General features: G+C 35.2%; 1 protein-coding gene across 50 annotated transcripts in view; it reads right to left on the bottom strand.

The window, feature by feature from the left end:
• Positions 1–24,775, bottom strand: part of Dscam1 (Down syndrome cell adhesion molecule 1) — a 204,929-nt gene that overhangs the window by 12,148 nt on the left and 168,006 nt on the right. For 39 of the 50 annotated variants that reach the window (XM_074180400.1, XM_074180382.1, XM_074180379.1 and 36 more), the window contains 5 exons: positions 21,849–22,046; positions 15,405–15,569; positions 14,957–15,058; positions 9,081–9,302; positions 4,983–5,288 (listed from right to left, as the gene is read on the bottom strand). In XM_074180400.1, coding sequence (XP_074036501.1) covers positions 4,983–5,288; positions 9,081–9,302; positions 14,957–15,058; positions 15,405–15,569; positions 21,849–22,046 — 993 coding nt within the window. Of the gene's footprint in view, positions 1–4,982; positions 5,289–9,080; positions 9,303–14,956; positions 15,059–15,404; positions 15,570–21,848; positions 22,047–22,074; positions 22,234–24,775 lie in introns of all 50 variants that reach the window. The other 11 variants (XM_074180418.1, XM_074180415.1, XM_074180417.1 and 8 more) reach the window with 3 other exon arrangements.

A 24,775-nucleotide genomic window follows, 5' to 3' on the forward strand; every position in this document is an offset into this window, starting at 1 on the left:
TATCATATCTGCGTTGTTTTCTGATGCTTACAATAACCATTTCATAGATATGGCGGACAATATTTTCAATACTTAATTTCAAAAATTTTTCAACTCAAGTGAGACAGAACTTATTATCTAAACTTTCGTTTCCAAATGAACGAATGTGTCAAAAAAAAGGAAAAAAATGGTGTAACGTCATTGAATCATAAAAGAAACTTTATCTAACCATCGAAAAATCGGTCAAAAATGCCATTTCTGTTTTTAAGAAAATGTCAATATTGACAGGTAACTGATATCATTTAACTTTACCTAAGTCTACTAATGGAAAATATTTCCTATGAGGTTTAACAGTGACATGATTATTTGCTATCCAGGGATATATTTTGAATTAATTTAATCTGTGATGAATTTTGTTACATTGTACAGTACAGTAGCGATTTACATTGGAATTGAATCGTTGGAGATTTCATCCATTTGGAAAAATGTTGCCAGAAAGTTTATTCCACATAAACGCAGTTCTCCAGATGAAAGAGTTCTTAAACAGTGAAGTTTGAGGTGTACTGAGTTGAACGTCAAAACGATGAGCAGCCACAGTCCGTCGCGTATTTTTTAAATGCACCGCTCTTGGTGGAATCAAATGTGCCACGTCACTTGAACATCTCCCGTGAAAGAATCTATAAAAGAGAGACAAATCTCCAACCTTTTTTCGATGTGCCAAGCTATCAAGGTTGCACGCGATATTCGCGTCTTCAATCGGGTGGATGGCTCTTTTTTGGATGGAATCCAACAGCTTCAGGGTATGTTTGGAGGCAGAGCTTCATACATGAGAACAATACTCCAAAGAAGGTCTGATCTGAGCTTTATAAAGCATCAAAAGTTGCTGAGGTATGTACAGTTTCCTGGTTCAGAACAGTGTTCCAAGCTTTTGAGAAGCAGCCTTTGCAATACCAGCGACATGATTATGCCAAGACATATTGGTGTCCATTTTAATCCCCAACAAACTTATCGAAGCAAAAAGCGGAATTGTCTAACCTGACATTATTATATCCGGTTCGGAGACATTTATCTTCTTGGAGAAAACCGATACCTGGGTTTTTGTGGCATTAACCCTGGAATGCTACTTGGGGTACACTCGTACCAAAACACTTTTGAAATCTGGCACTAAACGGAAGTATACTATATACAGTATTCCCACTTCGGCAAATTTTTGGTTTGAATTTTCTACACGCAGACCCAGGAGTTGCAGTCTCGGGTCTGCGCAAACGACGAGTTCAAGACTGGCACGCAACCAAAGCGTCTAAACACTGCTCAACATAACAACTATTCATATAAACTGCTCAAAAAAATACATTCGATGAAAACCATGTTGGGCTCCTGAGAAAATTGTACAAATGATAATTTTGCATTTGTGTAATATTCAAGTAACCCATATCATTTGGACAATGATGAACTATATTTCAAGTAGATTTTAAAAATTCATGGGATCGGATGTGACAAAATATATTTCCATTTCAACAAGAAAAAAGAAAAGATAAAGAATGAGTTTTGTTATTCATGAACCATGGTACTCTGCAAGAGCTCTCTAGGAGGAATACCGAGTCCCTGTGTGTATACAACCGTGATAGCATGGTCAGCACTGATGAGGAACATTTCAAAGCGGTTCGCAGTTGGTTCCTTGTTTGAATCAGACGAAGTCCCATCATATGTGTGATGAATTTGATATGACGAAAAAAAAGTGATATGTTCGATGTTACATTCAGATGTTTTTTTATGGCTTATACAGAATGAATTTGATCACGAAACTCAACACATTACATCATAACTACAAATTTCATATCTCTAGCCAAAGATGCAAGGTTGAAGTCCTAAACGTATCCCTTAAAATCTGAAGAATGACCATTTCAAACAATAGACATTTATATCTGATCAATCGGTTGTCAAGAATGATAATAGTGACACGAACATGTAATATAAATGCAAAATAATAAAAAAATGTTATCACAAAAACATGCAGTTAAAAACGTGTTAATGAAAAACCCATGCATAAAAAACACACTTTATATTTTTGGTTAATGAATGATTCATGAAAATGAGTTGAAGAACCTAATCTAATAGTAATAGATCACGCTCACAACTCACTTACCCTGTTCATCTTCTGAAAAACATTGAATGTTTTAATTCTTGTTCTACATTCATGATTTTTATAACAAAATGTCAGATTTCATTTACATTGACGTTATACATTATGCTCATATCGCGATCAATCTATTGTTCATGCTGTGTTAATTAACACGCGGTAGGTGAAACATTCTTTCAGCCAAACAACAAAAAATGATACGAGGGTGGTGTGAAAAGTTCTTTCAAATTTTTCTTTATTTTTCAACATAGTCTCCTTTTAACTCTCCTTGTCAACTCAAAAACCTTAAGAGGTAATCACATTTTTTCATTTGGGTTGCGATTCTACAAGTCTAACTATGGCTCGATGGCAATAAGTTGTAGACTTCGGAAAAATTTCAACACATACATTTCAGAACTTGATCTTTTTCATTCGTCACATTCAAAATTCGAAAAAATAGCAATCAGACGACTTCATCCAGCGATTGTTCATTAAATTTCTGAATAGGCATTTATTTTTTATTTCAATGTTCATATCTTACTCTAATGTTTGTAAGTACATGTCTTTTTTTTAATTTGAACTTCCTTGGCTTGCCATTTGGATTTTATCACAATTATATAATGTACTACTTGACCTAATATTTGGTACTTTGGTACTTGACTTAACTTGTACTTGACATTGATCATTAGTGTTGAATGTCTTTATGCTTATTCTTTTTTTTTAATATATTGTCTTCTTTATGTTTCATTTGGTGTTTTATTAATATTTTGTGGTGTACTGGACTAATAAAAATAAATAGATTTACTTATTTTTAAGCAATTACAATTGTTTATCTTAAGGATCTTACTTGTTGGGTTTATAACTGATCTCTAATGCTTCACTGGTTTCTACAATGGGAAATGTTCCTCCTGACGAAAATTAAGTAGTTTTCATAAAAGAACTCTAAAACAACGCAGTTTAATCTTATCCTTTCAACCTATTTCTTTAAAAAAATATTTAAATACTTAAAATAGAGGAATGAAATAATGCATTCAACATTTAAAGGGATTCGTTTCTATTTCACCATTTCGCAACATCGGTTATAACTAATAAAGAACAATGAATCTGTTACCTGTATGAGACAAACAAAGATGACATATTTCAGAGGCCTGCTGTTCTATTTACTTATGTTTCGAGTCCCGAAACATTCTGTGACATATGACATTTTGTGCACCTAACCTATCTTCCTCTATATAAATAAATAACAAAACAACTGTTGTTTATGTGGCTTGTGGAGGTAGTATTGAACTATAATTTATATTTTGCCTTAATTTGACACTATTGACATGAGTCTTCTTCTTCTAGCATACTACTAACCTGAACTCCGATCTAGCATTCTAGGCGCTGTTGCCAATATGTGAATTGGAAACAAATCCCTTTAAAAATTAAAACCCAACATTTGAAACATCAATTTGAATACTTTTCAAAGTGAATTTATAAAACTCATGAATTGAACTCAACTTTATTTTGTTCAAACTTGCATTTGCTGTTATAACCCAAATTGAGGAACATTCCCCATTGAAACTTTCTTGATGTACCATTTGGGATTTTATAACAATTCTGTAGGGTACTTGACCGATAAATAAATAAATAAATAAATGAAAATAAATAAATTCGTGGATTTTCGCCATGGCAACCGCTGAGGTGTGAGAAAGTGCAATGTCTTGGTTAAACAGGATTTTCTTTTTCAGCAAATTAGGCAAATTCCGCAAGTTCTGCATTCAGCTTGTCAAGTAATTATGCATAGTATGCTCCTATGATGTTTTTTTTTCAAGGTATTCCATTAGGATAACTCCATGCCTATCCCAAAAAGTTGCCATCATTTTCCCAGTAGAAAAAACAATTTTTGCTTTTTTTGGTCTGTATTTTTGTTTCAGGCTTATAATGGTGTATCCAAGTTTTATCTACAGTGATTATTCCATGCCAAAACTCGGATTTATTGTGCCTGAACTGCGCCAACAGAGCGTTGGACATTTTCAATTAAACTCGTTTTTAGTCTGTGAGCAGTCGCGGCACCCAACGCGCGGATATCTTTCTCGTGCCTAAAAGTTGATTTAATATGTGACAAACACGTTCTTTTAACATGTGCATAATCTCTGCTGTCTCTCACTTTAATTCGGCGGTCGTTTAGGACCATTTGGCGAACTTTGGCGGTGCTTTCGTCGGTAGTTGCAGTTTTTGAACGTCTCGAACGTTTATCGTCTCCCAAGCTCTTACGGCGACGTTTAAATTCAGCTGCCTAAAATTTCACTGTGGTAAATGATGGTGCAGTCCCCATACACAGATTCTAACTCATCTTTGATTTGCCTAGGCGTACTGTCTTTCAAAAACAAATATTTAATGACAGCTCAATACTCGATTTTGTCCATTTTCACAAAAACACTCAGCTCAACTCACTCAAACGACTTTTACATAACAACTGCGCGTCCAAAATGGCTAAAACTTTCGTGATCAACTGTTAACAGATGAACAACGAAATTCACTAGCTTTTATTTACTAGTGCTGCCATCTTCATGTTGAGGTCGGAAACTTTTCAGACTACCCTCGTAAAAATGCTTATGTGGATAGATTTCAAGGAATAGTGATGAACTAAGTAAAAAAAGTTAAACATATATGGTAACACAAAAAAAATACAAAATTCTCTGGAATAGAACTCAATATAGATAAAATATAGCAAAAAAATTCGGTATGTAAGCATATAAAGCTTATCGACAACAAGCCAACAGATATATACAATGTTAATAAAGCCTGACATAATTTTATGATTCAGAAAATTACTTTCAACAACGAGTCATAGAGAGTATGGGGAATAAAAAGGAAAGTTGAATCAAAATCCTAATCTTACCGCCATACGTTCGACTGTTAATAAGCTGATCTCTATCACATTCGGCTTCGGATATTTCGTTGCTATCTTTCGAGTCATTGAAAGACTGATCATGATTGCGTGGTGGTGGGGGTGGAGGTTCCGGGCTACCGTTGTTTGGTGGTACTCTTAGTGAACCTAAAGATCTGCGTCCAATAGAACCTCTGCTTCCGTATTGATCATATGGTGCTCCGTATCCGCCGTACTGGGATCCGTATTGCTCGTCTTCTGGTGCACAATTAGCTGGATCATCATATTCTGGGCCAGGAGAGTAAATACTACCATTACCTACAAAACAATCCGGTTTCATTACATTTTTATGTTACCTTTATCTCAAGAAGTTGTCTATTGCTAATGTACTTCAAATAAACTGACACGTCAATTGAAGATATGAATTTAATATCAAGTTGTTTCAAAACTTTTTTTCGTTTTAATGTAGCTTCATAAATCGATAAATATTTATTATACTGTATTGTGGTATAAACTGATCGATATCCAGATTTATCATACTTTGAGTAGAGCCAAGAAGACGATAGCACAGCCAGCTATCGAAAGCGCTCGCATATAATAAATAGAAATTATAAAGCTTCAAATATTTTTTGTGACATATGTTAATATTACAATACTGAAAACAAAGGAAAATTAGATGCATCATTCAATATATATATATATATATATATATATATATATATATATATATATATATATATATATATATATATATATATATATATATATATATGACATGCTCCAGGTTGCCCCTTTCCTCTCATGCAGATCTACGACTTTGTAGGTACGTGTGGCAGATACCCAACGGAAAAACAAACAACCCACCCAGCTAATGTCGCGCAGAGAGTTGAAGTAAAACCATCAGGCACCTGTGCAACGTCTTCGATTTGGAAGATTCGTCGCAAATTATTTCCCACTATGAGAGACAATTCCTGAGACAATTTTAGGAAAAAAAGTCTATATGAACTTGTGTCAGAAAATGCTTCGTTTCGGAGATACGGGGTGTTGAAATTGTCTCAGGAATACGTCACTCGAATATTTTAACGTAGTTATGTTACACCCTCTATATACAGGGTGTCCCTGGACTTCCTCTTTTCCTCTCGGGAATGTATAGATGGGGTCAAAATATCACCAGTACTTCATATAACTTTTTTTCCTAAAAGTCTTCGTAACCAAGTTACGGGCCCTCGAAGTTACAAAATGAAAAATGTTTTTCTTTGATAACTTTTCGAGTGAATATTCAAAATCATCCAAATTTTGGTAATTGACTAAACAAATGAATTCCGTCGATGAGCTTTCATGCAGGAGTCAGTTGTTTTGCTACAAAGTCAGGAACGGACTACCCCCGATGGTCCACACCCCAAAACTTTGAAATGACAGATATTTTTCAATATTTTTCAACAAAATAAGGTTACTTGGACAATTTTATGAATAAAAGTACTCGTGTGGAAAGTCGTTCGGAGCAACGAGTCTTGATAAAAATGTAGTTCTACTCGACGACATCAAACCCGCTCGTCCACCATTATTTGAAATGAATAATTATCAAAGCAGAAATAATAATGATAACGTTAATTCAACAACATTTATAACAGGAATAATACAAAGTATGCTAAAATGAAGTCGTAAACAAAAAGTACAGTACCTATATGGAAGTTTAAGTCACAATTGTGATAGCAGATATTTTTTCAAAAGAAATATCAAGTTCTGTAGATTCGTGGTGTTTTTAAACTAACAAGCTACTCTACTATGAAATATCGAATTCATTCCATATTTTGTATGTACATAATACGTGTGGAATAATCACGTTTCGTGTTGATCAGTTATCTGAATCTCATGAAACTCAACATTCGAATGTTTCAAATTCTTCTTCACAGCTAAACTGTTGAGGAGTTTCACTGATAATTATAATTTTATGGGAGAAATTCTTTAACACGAATCTAAATTTAGCTGAAAAAACGCACATCGGAAAAATATTTACTATACTAATAAAAAGCAAACGAATGAACTACAAAAACGGCTGCACATGATCAGGTGAAAAATATCCAGGGAATAATTATGTTCCATTTCTTTCACAGATGTTGACAAAAAAACCTTTTAGAAAGTTTTGATAAAAAATGAGAAACTGGAATGCGATTTTGTTTTGTTGAGTGGTGCGTTGTCATATGACTATCATTGTATTGTCAATATTCTATAGGATATTTTGAATTTTTTTGATATGGCCGAACAGTTTACATTCAATGAATATGCAGATATGCATGTATTTTATGGACGAGCGTTTTGTAATGCTGCAGAAGCTCGTCGTCTGTATTCCGAGCATTTTCCCAATCGAACGGTACCGTCAAGAGAAACATTCGAGCGTGTCGATCGCAGCTTGAGGAAGACAGGTATGTAATAATTGATAATTAATTTGAGCACGTTGTTTTATTTCGATATTATTGTAGGTACAGTTTTGCCAAAACGAGGTGGTGAGGGCGCTCCTAGGACTGTACGTACCGTTGTATTGGAGGAAAATATTTTGGAAGCCGTCGCTGATGATCCTTCAATGAGCATCAGAAATCTATCAGAACAGTTCCATACATTCAAGTCCACTATTCATAGAATAATTAGGGAACAACTGCTCCACCCATTTCACATCCAGAAGGTACATGCCATGACACCTCAAGATTTTCCAGCACGACTGGAATATGCCAATTGGTTCATGGATAGGCAAAGAGAGGATATGACTTTTATTAATCGAGATTTATTCACTGATGAAGCAGGTTTCAGTAGAGATGGAGTTATCAACTCTCATAATCTCCATATATGGGCCGAAGAAAATCCCCATGGGATATTGCAAACCAAACACCAACGGAAATTCAACGTGAATGTTTGGGCTGGTATCATAGGAAACCATCTTATAGGACCATTCGTTCTACAGGACCGATTGAATGGAGAACGTTATTTGGAGTTCATTCAGAACGATTTGAATGGACTTTTGGAACATGTTCCATTGCAAACCCGAAGAGATATGTGGTTTATGCATGATGGCGCTCCTCCTCATTTTAGTTTGATTGTGCGTGACCATCTGAACCATATTCTCCACAATAGATGGATTGGTAGAGGTGGGCCATATTCATGGCCATCGCGGTCTCCGGATTTAAATCCATTGGATTTCTTTCTGTGGGGCATCTAAAAAGCCTTGTTTACGCTACACCTATTCACACAAGAGATGCATTGTTGAATAGAATAACATTACATTGTGAAGCCATACGAAACGACCCTGGAATGCTATTTCAAGTACAGAGAGGGCGCTTCGCAGACTAAGAAAATGTATAGAGAGAGAAGGTGGTCATATCGAGCAGTTTCTGTAGCGGATTTTTCATTTCTGTTTGCTCTTGAGGCTCTTGAATTTCGTTAGTTAAACGTGTTTGCATTATAAAAATTCGTTATGAACATTTTACCTATCATTTCCATTTTCCTTAAAAACTAATATTTTCGAATAATGGTAGACATCTCAGGATAAATGTTGTTGAATTAACGTTATCATTATTATTTCTGCTTTGATAATTATTCATTTCAAATAATGGTGGACGAGCGGGTTTGATGTTGTCGAGTGAAACTACATTTTTATCAAGACTCGTTGCTCCGATCGACTTTCCACACGAGTACTTTTATTCATAAAATTGTCCAAGTAACCTTATTTTGTTGAAAAATATTGAAAAATATCTGTCATTTCAAAGTTTTGGGGTGTGGACCATCGGGGGTAGTCCGTTCCTGACTTTGTAGCAAAACAACTGACTCCTGCATGAAAGCTCATCGAAGGAATTCATTTGTTTAGTCAATTACCAAAATTTGGATGATTTTGAATATTCACTTGAAAAGTTATCAAAGAAAAACATTTTTCATTTTGTAACTTCGAGGGCCCGTTACTTGGTAACGAAGGATTTTAGGAAAAAAAGTTATATGAAGTACTGGTGATATTTTGACCCTATCTATACATTCCCGAGAGGAAAAGAGGAAGTCCAGGGACACCCTGTATATATACCCATATGCATAATGTTGTTGTACATGTAATACTGAACAATTACTAACCTTGAGAACCGACTCTATCATATCTGTTCCTGTTTTGACGTGGCATAGATTGAGATCCATTACGGGAATGAATTCCATGAGGAGTGTTCATTCCAGAAGGACCCATTGTCCCGGCATGAGGATGAGGGAAGGTCTGGAATTGCATTGCCTTTGTTGGGTCCATTTCTTCACGGAATCCAAGCAGATGGAAAGTGGCATACGGGCAAATTTCATCATCCATACCTATAAAAATCATGCAATCAATATCTTCGAAAAATGATAACTAATTTGTATTGAAAAAATTAGTTAGTGCTATCTTGAACATTTTTTTTTTTTTGGTAGAAGTGTACTATTTTATATAGATCATGAAAATTTCAGCTCTTTAGTTTGTTGGTGAGAGGCATAAAAGTTAGAAATGTTTTGTTTGTTCGGTGTGTGGCAGAGACGTTCTTTTCAAAATTGCTGAATTTTGACCAAAAAAATCGTCGCCTGAGCATCGCTCAGGAATTGTTGAACGACATCAACGGCTTAACGACGATTTAGATTTGCTCAAAAGGGTCATAACTGGTCACCAATCATGGGTATATGGTAATGGCCCCGAAACCATAGTCCAATCGTCCCAATGGAAGGGCCCAGCAGGACCAATACCAGAAAAGCACGCCAAGTTCGATCAAATGTCAAGGTTTTGCTAACTGTTTTTTTTTTCGATTACCGTGGAGTAGTAAAGAGTGATTTTTTAAGAGGTATAGGATTTGATTTTCAAAACAACACAAAAAATTTGAAAAAACTGATGAAATCTTAATTGGAATCGATAGAACGATCAATATAATTTAATGTTTGAAGATAATTTCATGCAAATGTTGTCCGCGGCTCCGCTTTAGATGGCCCATGCGCAAGGTCCAATTTTGGCACACTCTCTCTAACATATCGACAGGTATTTCACGTATAAATGCTTCAATATTCGCTTCCAGAGCGTCAGTCGTTGCTGGTTTATCAATGTAGACATGAGCCTTAACATGACCCCACAAGAAATAATCCAAAGGCGTTAAATCACACGATCTAGGCGGCCAATTGACTGGCCCCAAACGTGAGATCAAGTGTTCACCGAAGTCGGCTCTTAATTGGGCCATTGTTTCGCGTGCCGTGTGGCATGTGGCACCGTCTTGTTGAAACCACATGTCAGGCATGTCCAATTCTTCCATTTTGGGCAACAAAAAGTCGTCAATCATCACATGGTAGCGCTCGCCATTCACAGTAACGTTCAGGCCATTGTCGTCTTAATGTGGATCTTCCTCCAACTTTGCCAGCGCCAATTCACCAAATGTTAGACGTTGTGGGAGGTCGTGTGGCTTCAATTTTTGCACCAGCCATATCTTATAAGGTTTTACACCCAAATCCTTTCGCAAAATTTTCTACCTAGTGGAGTAACAGAGACCCAATTGCTGCAAACAGCGGCGAATCGACATTACACGGTCATCACGAACACTGGCGGATAGAGCCGCAATATTTTCTTCGGTCCTCACTCTTCGTATGCTTGTTGGTGGTTTAATGTCCAATAATGTAAACTGGGTTCAAAATTTAGTCACAAGCTTCCGAATAGATCCCTCAGTAGGCCGACGAAACTGCCCATAAATTGGAAGAAGTGCACGATGCACTTTCTTCACCGAGCATGAATTTTGATAATAAAATTCAATAATTTGCAAGCGTTATTCATTTGTAAGTCGATTCATGGTTGAATTATAAACCAAACTGAACAAGTCTGACAATGACACAAGACACGATTCACGCGTGATCTGTCAAAAACAGTGTTGCCAAAAAGATAGCAGCAAAAAATCACTCATTACATCAGGGGTTATTGCCACTCAGTCGTATGGTCAATAAAAAATATTATCTTGAAATTATGCGCCACTTGCGAAAAGCAATACGAAGAAAACGTCCGGTATTGTGGAAAAACAATTAATGGCTTTTGCATCACGATAATGAACTTGCTGACTCGTCATTGCTTGTTCGTAATTTTTTGGCCAAAAACAAAACCGTAATCATACATTAGCCACCGTATTCACCAGACTTGGCACCCTGCAACTTTTTCTGTTCCCAAGATTAAAGAGACCCATGGATGGACGGCGTTTTGCGATGATTGAAGAGATAAAAACCGAATGATATACTAGAAAGTACATAGGACAGAATAGAAATTGATGAATAAATGAATATTGTTTGACCTGAAAAATTATTTCTCACTGAAAATTCAACTACACTACACCTAGGTAAGATTCTTATTACAATCACATTTCATTTTGAATTCAAAATAGCACCACTCGACTTGGATATTAATGAATTGGAAATAACTAGTCTAGCTATCAATTCATTTACATCTGTGAGAAAATACTAGATTATTTCAGTCAACATGCTGGATTTCTGAAATAACAATGCAAATACCAATCAAAGGCAACATGCGGTTGAAAAGAACTGTTTAGCGAAGAAGCATAATGAAAACTTACTTGTTTATGAAAACATGAGCATATTATTGTTAGTGTTAAAGGTGTACAATAGGTGGAGTAATAGAGAGAAGAGAGATTGTAGAATGTCATAAAATTATACTTTAAAAATTAAGTTCAGTTCAATTGTTTTTAAATTTAACAACTTACAACTGGAGATACATAATTCCTCATTTCATAGCTGTTATACTAAACTCTGTCCAGCCAACAAACAAAATAACCCAATACTGATACGGCTGAAGAAACTGCTACTTTGTGTTCATATTATCAAAAAATAAAAAAATCGGACTCTGTGATCACGTACACTATGCATGATGATATTTTGGAACACTCTGTTGCTTGTATCGACAGAGTACAGACAGTTCTCTTTTGTGAATATTACATTAAATGTTTTCAGGAACTAATCTAAAGACAACGAAGTTGGAAAAAAAATCGGGTTTCACTTATTACAGAAAAATATCTGTTGATTGCCCATTTTATCTTAGCCCTTGAGGTTTAGATGGGCAGTACCAAACGCTATTTTTTTCTTTCTTCTATAAATTAAACACATTTTAATAACCCCCTTCTTTATGTAAGTCTCCCACATCATTTCCCACAAATGGGAAACTTTTTTATTATTGAGCTGTCAGAAAATTTCGTCCCTAATAAAAAGTCTTGCATCATTTGAAACCCAGATAGCGTATATCCAATTTAAAAAACCATTTGCATATAAAGAAAATCAAAAGTTTTAAAATTGGTACCAGAGTGAGGTACCTTAATTTTTTTAGAAATACAAAATATCTTCAAACTGGAAGATGTATATTCAAAAGAGATTAATTTTTGATAAAGGTTTTTGTTTTTTACTTCTTCATTTTTATAACAAAAAAATGTGGAAATCTTCCGAAGAAAGCAATTTATTTCAAAATAAAGTCTTTCAGACAAACTCTGAAAGAAAAAGCCCCCTCGAAATATCTACTTTCATATTAACATTGAAATATACAAAAAAAACATTTCCTATTCAGGTTGTACTCCAAACATTCGTTATGGAATCGAATCAGATATCATTCACAGGATAGCTACACGTTAAAGTATATGAAAGAGGTGAAATTTCACTTACAGGGAACACTGTTATCCTCAATAGTGCACATCAATGTTTCGGAATAAGACACTTGTCTCATTGCCTCTTCTGCACCAACCTGGACACCATTACGAGATGAAGCACTGAATTTATTCATAAAATTACGACTTTGTCACGAATGAGTTATGTCTACTCATATCCGTGTTAAGAATCACACGTTTAAAGGTAAGTCCTCGTTAGTCCTTAGCTCGCACAAGTTTCTCAACTTCTGAGAGTTATCATTCGTATGGGGGCGAGAGATGACTAACGCAAAAACAGATTTTAAACAGATTTTTTTTAAACAGATATCATTTATAACAGCATATAATGGCATTCATTTGCTTATTTGACTCAAACCCAGCCATTGGAATCTTGTTTGAATTGAAAGAGGTATAAATATGGAGAAGTACAAAGCCAAAACTTTTAATAATGATAATCATAATAATAAATATTTATTGATACAAAAAAATAATACAAAGATACATGACAAAAAAAAGTTACAGGTGATTCTGGTACTCATTGACAAAGTCTAGCTCAGGGCTACTCAAACTCAACCAATAAGCACCATTCCATAATGCACGCGAACATACACGTATTAAAAAAAACAATTAACAGTGATGGTACCCAGAAAAGGGAAAAATAAAATATTAATTTGTGATATCCCCTAAAGCGAGTTGGTAAATCAAATTGACCCGTTGCAAAAAGTGACATTACTGACTATCATAGATATAATTTTTATATTTGTATTTGAATTTCCTGGTACTGAATTTCTTCAATTGCTCAGACAATGAACTGTAGTTTCTCTCCCAAAAAGTTATCACAAAAATATATCCCTTTCAATTCAAACAAGATTCCTGTGGCTGGGATTAAATCAAACAAGCGAATGAACGTTATTTACCTACCCCGTGTTAGGAATCACACGTTAAAAGGTAAGACCTCGTTAGTCCTTAGCTCGCACAAGTTTCTCAACTTCTGAGAGTTGTAGTTCGTATGGGGGTGACAGCTGATTGACGAAAAAACAGATTTTGAACAGATTTTTTTGAACAGATTACTGTCATTGATGACATGAGTAGATCAAAGTCATTCGTGATACGAAGTCGTAATTTCATGAATGAGACTTGAATGCTTGTAATGTTGTTTATCATCCCAAAACATCGGATGTATGTCACTGAGAATGAGAGTTCTTCATGCAAGTGAAATTTTACGTCGTTCTTATACTATATTGTGTAGCAATCCTGAGAATAATATCTGATTAAATTCCATTACGAATGTTTGGAATACAAATTGAATAGGAAAAATAGTTTTTTGTATTAATCAATATTCATATAAGGCAGTTGTTTTAAGAGGGCTTTTTCTACGATCTTCTACATATAAACACATTTCGAAAGATTTTGACTAGTACTCAAGTATCTAAATGGTATTGTATTTCATTGAAGGAAATACTTTATCTTGAGAATATAGTGAATAACTTGTGAGATTTTGAAACGCCGTGAATGAAATAAAGGCGGTCAGGCGAGATATCAGATTCGTATTAAGGAAGAAGCAATTGTAACTGTCAGATTCTCAAATATTTTCGAAACATTGTAAAGGTGTATTTTTTTATGAAGGATTAAACGAGTATTATGTATCTCTGGAATAATTTCAAATTCTAGCAACTCAAAGACACTGCCTTGATACTACTTTAAAAAAATATTATTTGAGAACGGTGAAAATTCACCTTACTTTTCCAACAGACCTCGTATGTTAACTTTGAAACATTTACAGATTGATCAAAAAAAGTTTCATTCTTGCCTTTCATGTATAAACATTAGGAAAATCACCAGAACTTCGATAATATTCATATAGAGGTTTCAAAAGTAAAATTATTGAAATAAACTTTCAAAAGACTAATTAGCTTAAAAAAAAATATGAAGAAGCAAGAAACAGAAAAGCGTTAACAAGTCTTACAAAGAGATGAATTCTAGCTCATGAATGATGAAAATAACAAATCCAAAGTCATAATTTTACATACCTGGGAAGAAGATTTAAGGATAAAGATGCATTTTCTCTGACAAAGTTCCATTGTTACTACCGAATTTTCGTATTTCAAACCAGTTTGTAGCAAAAGGCATACTTTACTGACACTTCAGATTTCAAAAAATGAGATGAGAAGATATTGAACCATTAAAAATCTCAGTTGTTGAAACTGCTGAAGTTGGACCGGTATATTAGGTATTTACAAAATTATTACCACCAATGTACTCTTTAGAAAGCATCAAAAAGCCTTTTTATTCAAAAAACCATTCTACAATTTTCAAAATTATTACCTCTATGAGTATGAACAGTCTCATTTGAACCTCTCCTACTTCTTAGCTCTTCGTACAAATGACGTCTAGGATCCCAAGTCGAATGAGAACGGTAATGTGCTCCTATATGTACAATTATGAAAAAAAAAACTATAATCTATCGCATAAGCTGAACGTTTTTTGCTTTATTCCGCTGTTAATGAGGCCACAAAAATAATCAGCAAAAAATAGAGAATGAGTTGAAGGAATATTACTATGTCTAACATTTAGGCGAGGCATGATTTTTTAAACCCTTTATTTTTTCATATCTATATTAAGAGTTATGAAACATTGAGCAAATTTGGGATGATATGGAAAAAATAAACAGTTTTTTCATTTTTCATACTGAAACAATATTTGTTGGCACGAATACGAAACGGATGGTGAATTTAAAATAAATGGCATGCAAAAAAAGCGATGACGGTCTTACTTATTGTACCTCGCTTGATCCTGTCGCAAGTATTGTAGTTCGATCCTGGTACGGGTGGAAGTTTTCTATTAGGTGGGGCGATGTAGCCTAATTCATCTCTCAGATCAGGACGACGTTTGTCCATTGTAGATGTTGCATTGCAGGACTGATTATATACCACGTCATCTAGATCAAAACAAACAAGATGATGTTAACAACCGAAAGTTTTCAAAGTTTCGAGATGACAGATTGATGGATATGCTCAACGAAAAATAAATATTGGACACTACTGATGAAGAACTAGTCATCCAAAAATTCAAATGTTGATTTATGGATTAATGGTGGCAAAGCAGTTATTCTCAGTTGTTTTGAGTGATGCCTTGAACATATACTGTGACAGTCATGTATGTCAGTGCTCTTCCATTTATCACGTTGAGTAGTTTTCCTGTGAATTATTTCTGTTTCAATTCCAATTTGTGCAATTTGATGTTCAAATAAAAGTATTTGTTTCGAAAGTACTTTTTCTTTCACATAACATCACACACCATCATTGTTAAGAATTTGTTTCGAACTTGATTGCCTTCTCTTCTAAGAAAATTTCCCATTTTTTTTGTATAAAAATAGAGAGGTAGGAAGCCAAAAAAAACGTTTTTCCCACAATTTCTTATGGGATCTAATTTCAATGTGATTTTTTCAACATGACATTCTAAATACATTCACTCTGTATAGTCATTCATCAGTTGAATTAACAAATTAATCTTTACAAATCGATCTAATAAACGTTACCATTGTTTTACCTTTGCATTGGAAAGGAAATTTTTTCTCAAGTGAAAATTGCAGACAAATGTGCTTGTATCCACATTTTCAGAGTACCTGAGAATATCCTGAGTGAGTGGTTCATACCACTCATTCAATCAATCGCTATATGAACCGTGTTTAAGTTCTACTGTCAAATGATTGATTTTCACTGCATATCAACTCATGTAGGATTCGAGGTAGGAAGGTAAAACCTCGTTAATCTTTAGCTCGCACAAATTTAGACTTCTGAGAGTTGTCGTTCGTAGAGAGCGACAGCAGATTAACGGAAAAACAGATTTCAATAGATATGCTTGATTATATTGTATTCTAATTGAAACTTCAAACATTTTTTGGTGAATACTGTTACATCTTCCCTGTAGGTTTGGCAATAATTAACTACACTGTACAATTAAACTCAACCTCATTTCATCAACAATACAACACAAACACTTCTAACTGAAACTTCAGATTATCGCCATATTAGATCACTTCAACTAGACTTGCTCCATCTGCCTGTAGGTAGTGTTTATATATACTAATGGAAGTCTCTAGAAGCTAATAGAAATTTTCTAGAAGTGATACATCTAGAAAAATTGAGAAACGCGAGTCGGGTTGAGCCGGAAGCTTTGGTGAACATTGTTTTTTTTTGAGAATGAAAAAACATAGTACATGAAATCAGAATATAAGCTAGTAGATTGATAAAAATATCTAGAGTCCTACCATAAAAATAAAAATTTTGAATGTAACATTTTCTGAAAAACATTGGTTATATACAATATAAATGCAATATAAACGAAATAACATACCTACACGAATATACACACATCGGAAAAGTCTAGGGATATTTTTAAAAATGGCAATAATTTTTTTTTAGATCGCTTTAGGGAAAAAAAGTTGACGGGTGATTATTAAACGAATGTAACTTACAACAAAATTTATTAAATGGTCAAAAATACTGAGTGCGCATATAAGCAAAACTAAAAAAAAATATGGCTCTTCTTTGGCACTCCGAAAAAAAATTATAATACAAAAAAAATTGGAATCAGTACAAAGTAAGGCCTCCACGCTGGTTTATTACGGCCCTACATCTATCGTGCATCGACAAAATGAGATTGTCAATGTCTTGTTGAGGTACATTTGCCCATTCAGCGATTAAAAACTCTCTCAATTGAAACGTTGTGTGAATGTTCCCCATATGCGGAGTAATTCTTCGTTGAAGCATGTCCCACACATGCTCGATGGGATTCAGGTCCGGTGATAGTGCTGGCCATGGCAATACATCAACTCCTTCGATGGTGAGCCAGTCAGTCACTAGACGCGCGACATGTGGACGAGCATTATCGTGCATTAGGTGGAAGTTTTCACCAACAGCACCAGCAAACGGACGGACGATAGGTAGAAGAATGGTGTCGAGGTACTGCCGAGCTGTGAGGGAGCGATTTGGAAAAACGAGATCAGCTCTGCCGCCTATCATGATTCCGCCCCATAGCATTACTGTACCACCTCTGTATGTGTGGACTTCCTGGACGTGTCTCAAACGTTCATTAGTTCCAGGTCTTCTCCACAGTCTTACTCGACGAGAATCTGGATGAAATCCAAATCTGGATTCGTCTGTAAACAAAACTGTGGCCCAATCATTTGCATCCCAGTTTTGATGTTCTTGACACCACTCTAATCTTCTACCGCGATTGCCTCTCGACAAAGGTGGACATCTAAGTGGCCTTCTGTTGTGGAGATCTGCTTCATGTAGTCGATTTCTGACAGTATCACGACCAATGGTTACCTGGTGCGTCTGCTGCAACACGTTAACCAACTCAGGTGCTGTGATTGTCGGTTGTCTTCTTGCGGTTAAGACCAAAAATCGGTCTTGAACTGCAGTTGTAGCGCGTCCTCGCCCTGGATGTTGTTCAGCTGAACTGCCAGTTTCACGGAAACGCCGCCACAATCGACTGATAACACTTTGGGAGACCCCCAAACGAAGAGCTACATCATTTTGTCGCATGCCACCTTGAAGAAGCCCTACAGCTCTATTCATCTCAGCCAATGGTAAGTGATGGCGTTCCATGTTAAAGCACAATATTTCCAGTTTAATTTCTGAGCAAGAACTGCATAGAATGTACAAACTCGACACTTTCATATTATTCATTTTAGCCGAAAACCTACAGTTTGTAAAAAACTTGATAAAAGATTAGTTGCCGTTTTTGCAGGCTTTGTTCAACCCATAGAAATCTACAGGGTGGTCGAGTGTACCAATTTAATCGAAATTAAACGACCTCATGCATTTATTTTTATGATATTTAGTATGTTATAAAAATATCCCTAGATTTTTCCGATGTGTGTATAAACCATTATACAATACAGAATTTTTAATTGAAGTAGTGTTAGGTATGGGAAGACTTAAATTTAGGGTCTGGCATGTGGTGTAATGAGAGACAATTAAGGGAAGGTCTGTTTTATGTTTATGCACTAAACAAACTGTTTCTTAAATTGAATAGAGCATACAGTGATAAAATTTTGTTTGCTATAAACAAAGGCCTACAAGATTCCCGCCGCATACGAAGACCAGCGGCGGCCGGCGTTATTTTGTTTCAGGGGATAATTTACAGCAATATAAATGATAATTTCTCCAGGAGCCAAATCTGTTTTTCCATTAATCAGCTGTCGCTCGCCTACGAACAACAACACCGGAAAGTCGAAATTTGTGCAAGCTGCGAATTAACGTGGCCTTACCATTTTACGTGCGATTCCTAGTGAAAACACCTTTTCGCTTATGAAGATAATCATAGTTTCGAGGAAGATCGTGATCTAAAATGAAATGAATACTGTTGCAGAAATGATCACCTGAATCACTTAATTACAAGGCTTATCAATGAAGTTAAACATTTAATCTCCAAACACTAAATTTAAAATTTTTGGTTCATGTTAATTTTTACGTGTCTTTTTGTGCTTGGAATGAAAACTTGTATGCATATCAATCGTTGGTTATAATTATATAGAGCAGATTATGCATTTTGTACATAAAATGCAGGATTAGAAGAGTTTGATAGAGTTATATCTTTGCTTACTGCTTTCAATTATCTATTGTGCAATCAAGCTTCTAATTAATAGATATAAAATTCATTTTCAGTTAACATTGCAATGAAATGCAATCTGAATCTAATGAGAATGTAGTCACAAATGCTCTCAAAAAATAACATATCAAGATTAAAATGTCTCATCAAAATTAACTGAACTTTTTTAAAAAAATATGACAGAACTGACCGCTATTTGATGAAAATCCATTATAATGTATTCAAAAATTACACTTCAATGTGAGATTTCCACTTGGATCTTTATAAAACCATGACACGTGTATAGCTATATAATAGCATCTTCGGGCGTCACAATACGTCACAGATGTTATCGTCATTCATATTTGATTAATTTCAAGATAAAAAATAATGAAAACCTGAACAATCTCGATCAGTAGGAATAAACAATCTTGATCAGTAGGAATAGGCAACTTTTGTGAATTCACAATAATTATTTTTTTTTCAATATCACGCTTGTATATTGTTTGGAACGAATTTGAAACCGTATCTATTATTATGCAAGTTAAAGTTCAATCTGTAATATATTTCATGAGGATTGTTTTGCTGTGAATTATTTCTGATGAATACAGGTTTTAAAAAAATTGAGAAATATGTGACGGAATCGGCAGATACTTGATAAAAATCCATAACTTGTCCAACAAACACTCATTGTGAGATTCTCAGTAAAAAATTTCACAAAAACGCAACACGTTGCTTTGATATACAATGGCTTCTTCAAGCGTGTCTGTAGTATAAAGCTTCTGTGTCTATACTATATAGAAACGCCCTTATATAGATACTATATAGCTTCTTGAGGCGTGTCTATACTATATAGATACGCCCCTGAATATATACTATAAAGCTTCTTGAGGCGTGTATATACTACATAGACACACCTCAAGAAGCGTGTCCATACTATATAGTCAATAAGCTATATAGTATCTATTGAGGTGAGTGTCTATATAGTATCTTGAGGCGTGTCTATATAGTATCTTAAGGCGTGTCTATATAGTATAAAAAAAAAGATTGCTACAATCAAAAGAAAAATAAGTAGAAATAGAAATATACCACAAGAAGCGAGAAGAAAAAGTGATCACAGTTAAAAGGTTCTAGTGAGAATACATTTTAAAATATAACTTTGAGAACTGTGATTAATATCGCACATATCACATATTGAATTATAGTTGTTACAAAGTATTGACACTGGTGCTTTCAAACTGACAAGATCACAGTAAAATGTCGTTTGGTATCTGGAATTAAGGCGTGGGGTGCGGAAGTTCATCATTTGTAAAAGAGGGGCACACAAGATCTTATTGTTCAGCAGTTTGTGAAGAAAGGAGATTGTGACAAAAAGTCGTCGTGTATTCAGAGATATTACATTAAATTGATTCAGAAGGATAGAATAGTCGGTTCCCCTCTGAGGATATATTCCTGTGACCTTGAAAGACAGACATTTTTAAAAAAATTTTTGAACAGCATCAATATGATGTATGTGGTGATCAATGTGATGTATATAGTATCTATTCAGGGGCGTGTCTATATAGTATCTTGAGGCGTGTCCATACTATATAGACACGCCTCAAGATACTATGTATACACGCCCCTGACTATATACTATATAGCTTCTTGAGGCATATCTATACTACATAGACACGCCTCAAGAAGCGTGTCCATAATATATAGACACGCCTCAAGATACTATGTAGATACGCCCCTGAATAGATACTATATAGCTTCTTGAGGCATATCTATACTACATAGACACGCCTCAAGAAGCGTGTCCATACTATATAGACACGCCTCCAGATACTATGTAGACACGCCCCGTATAGATACTATATAGCTTCTTGAGACATATCTATACTATATAGACACGCCTCAAGATAATATGTAGAAACGCCCCTGAATAGATACTATATAGCTTCTTGAGGCATATCTGTACTACATAGATACGCCTCAAGATACTATGTAGACACGCCCCTGAATAGATACTATATAGCTTCTTGAGGCATATCTATACTACATAGACACGCCTCAAGAAGCGTGTCCATACTATATAAACACGCTTCAAGAAGCTATTGTATAGCGAATCACGTGTTGTGTTTTTCTAAAATTGTCTAGTAAAATCTCACAGTAAAGTGTTCCTTGAATAAATTGAGAAATGTCTATGGAATAGGTAGCAAATTATGTTTTTGACATATATCTCAAACGACAAAAATGTCAAATATATTAAGAAAATTATCTACTCTTTTTTTTTTACTTTTCGAACACTAAATGTTCGATTTGAAAAAAAAATCTCTCCTTTTTCGAAGGCATTCTGAAGGTGTTAATTTTTGAAAACATTCTCGCGCAAATTTTGTAGGTGGATAGTCATGACTTTTATATCAGCTTAGTAATGAATATCTAATTATATGAGTTCGCATAATAAAATTTTCCACTGTGAAAAATCAATGTTCATATCATTAAGTCAAGTAGTGATTCTATCATCAAGTATTGAAGATACTCAATAATGCACACACAGTCAATCGGTGACGTATTCTAATGCAGAGGGTTCAAACGAAAAGAAAAAAAATGAGATATGAAGAAGGGGCCATACACATACAGTCGCTCCGGAGCCTGGTTTGGAGAGGCCCGTGAGCTTTCCTGGAAAGCGCGACGCAAATGACAACAATACCAACTACGACCACGACTACAGTCGCAGCAACGGGAACCGCAATGTTCCAATCGACCCAATCGGGAATCCACGGGAAGAGCATTTTCATGGTGGGCAAGTCTCTGGCGGGTGCGATCGTACCTAGAATACAACACACATTACACTGTACCTTTGTTATAGTTTCCTTTGCCACGCAACACACAGATCACGATAATGGCAACAATAATGACCAAGACGGCAGCCACTACGGGAACTACAAGGTTAAGGTTTGCGAGGACTATTTGTATGGTGTCCTCTTTGGGGATTTCACGAGCCGGGGCAATAGTACCTGAAACCAAAACACAGGGGGTGTTTCAAGGAGCTCCAGAAAGGACTACTCAGCGCTCAGGTACAAAACAACAATGTTAAAAGATATTGAATATTCAAATTATTTCTTTTTGAATTATGCAATCTATTTTCCTTAGTAGATTTAAACAATTTCGAAATAAGTACTTTAACTAGGCGATTGATGACTAACAGCCCTTTGTACTTTAGAGGACGATAAATTTCTTATATGTATTAAATAAAAAGTACATGTGTTTCTATCAATATTCCACATTAAATATTGGGTTGTTTCAAAAGTCCATTTTAATGTAATGTTTTTTTTTGTAGGTCCATGTCTCAATAAATATTTATTCTACTGTGTCTTGATAGAATAGAATATGTTTATTTCATCACATCAACTACAAAAGTACAATAGTGACAAGTCAAACTGACAAACAAGAATAACAATAATTGAACGGTAGTTATTGTTATACACGCTGATTACATCTAAAACAATTATTATGTTCTAGAACATAGGTCCATTAAATCGTTAACATTTGAGTCTGCTTCTACTGTTGATACATCATCTGCATAGCAAAAAAATAAGCTTAGAAAGTAAGCTTGGGAGTAAGAAACTAAAAATAACATTAATATACCACAAAAAGAATTGGTCCTAGTATGGATTCTTGTGATATACCTACAGGTGCTAGAACTTCCAGATGTATAAACAACTTGTTTTCCCCCACACAAGTAAGTTTTCATTAGCTCTAAAGCTCTGCCACGTATCCCGTAATATTCCAATTTACCGAGTAGGAGGACAGGATTTACACTGTCAAAAGCCTTACTTAGATCACAGAGTTAGAGCAGACACTAGCCCCTTTTCGATATTCTGTATTACTGTATCAACTATAGCCATCACAGCTTGGGTTGTCGATTTGTTAGACCTAAATCCAAATTGATTTTTATTAAATACTGAATGAGCATTTAAAAAGGAAATTAAGCGATCCTTAATTAACATCTCAAAAATTTTACCAAAGATAGGAATGATAGATATGGGTCTATAGTTATCTGGATATATATATATATATATATATATATATATATATATATATATATATATATATATATATACAGAGAAAGATTTTATTGAGTGTGTATGATACAAATCAAAAATGTAACAAATAGTGGACATAACACTCCAAAAAGGGGGTCAAACCGCGGACACGTGTTTCTGGCTGTTGGCCTCATCAGCGCGGTGCAGCCAAGTGTAAAGATGGGCAACACTTGTTTGCCGAAAGCAGGATACAGCACATACGCACGGAGTCAACAACAGAAGCCAACCGCACATTTGTGGTTCCCCTTTTGGAGTGTTATGTCCACTATTTGTTACATTTTTGATTTGTATCATACACACTCGATAAAATCTCTCTCTGTATTTATATCCTGGACCCGGATGCCACGCAGGTAGCTGCTATAGCTGCCTACGTGGACATGTTAGACGTAGCCTGGGAATTCTAGGTCTTCTAACTGGAACCACAAATGTGCGGTTGGCTCCTGTTGTTGACTCCGTGCATATATGTTGTTTCCTGCTTTCGGCAAACAAGTGTTGCCCATCTTTACACTTGGCTGCACCGCGCTGATGAGGCCAATAGCCAGAAACACGTATATATATATATATATATATATATATATATATATATATATATATATATATATATATATATACAGTGATCGATAGATAATTTTGTGATCTATACATTGACGCTGTTCATTTTTTCCAAATTTTAATTTTTTTTCCTGTTTTCAGCTTATTACTGCTGATGTCATTGGGCGATTTTCGGTCAATTTTCCAACACGAATTCAAACTGTTTCGGCGCTGCCGAAACAGCTCATCGGACCAAAACCTGTCATTGGCACCGCTTTAGGCTTTGCCAAACAAAGATTGAACACCTGGATGGCAAGAAGATTTACAGACTTCTGGCAGAATCTTCCAGGATTGGCTCAATCCAAGGCGTTTATTCATCCTTCGAAGCTTGATACCAAACAGTTGTTGGACTACAGTAGGGATGAACTACGATGTCTAACAGGCCTTACAGGTCACTGTCATTTGAATCATCATATGCAGAGATTCGAACTGTCGGAAGACAGTGTGTCTCGCCTCTGTTTGGAAAATGATGAAACAGCAGAGCATATACTTTGTGCCTGCCCCGCTGGGGAGCGAATCAGGTTTTTAGAGTTCAGGACCAGGTAAAAAACGGCCTTCGACGGTTTCATCGAATCCCGAGCAAATAATTTTTATGCTGACGGATTGTTTTTGATTTGTGTTAAGTTGGCAACAGTACAGTGATTCAAATGGCGCTCATTTCAATTACATTGAATTAGTAGTATTCACTGATATATCATAGTTTAGACTCATAAAAACGGACAAATTTTTGAAACAACCTAATATGTAGATTTTGACATTTTTTTAATAGAATGAATTTACAAATGACCAACAAAATTATCCCTAATTTGGGACTGTATGACATTGACAAGGGTTGGAGGTTTTTCTTCAAGATGAGAGGGTA

The sequence above is a fragment of the Leptinotarsa decemlineata genome, unplaced genomic scaffold (genome assembly GCF_025532065.1).
Source record: "Leptinotarsa decemlineata unplaced genomic scaffold, Ldec_3_MD MMD2_tig00026294_RagTag_RagTag, whole genome shotgun sequence".
In the NCBI taxonomy this organism is placed as follows: Eukaryota; Metazoa; Arthropoda; class Insecta; order Coleoptera; family Chrysomelidae; genus Leptinotarsa; species Leptinotarsa decemlineata.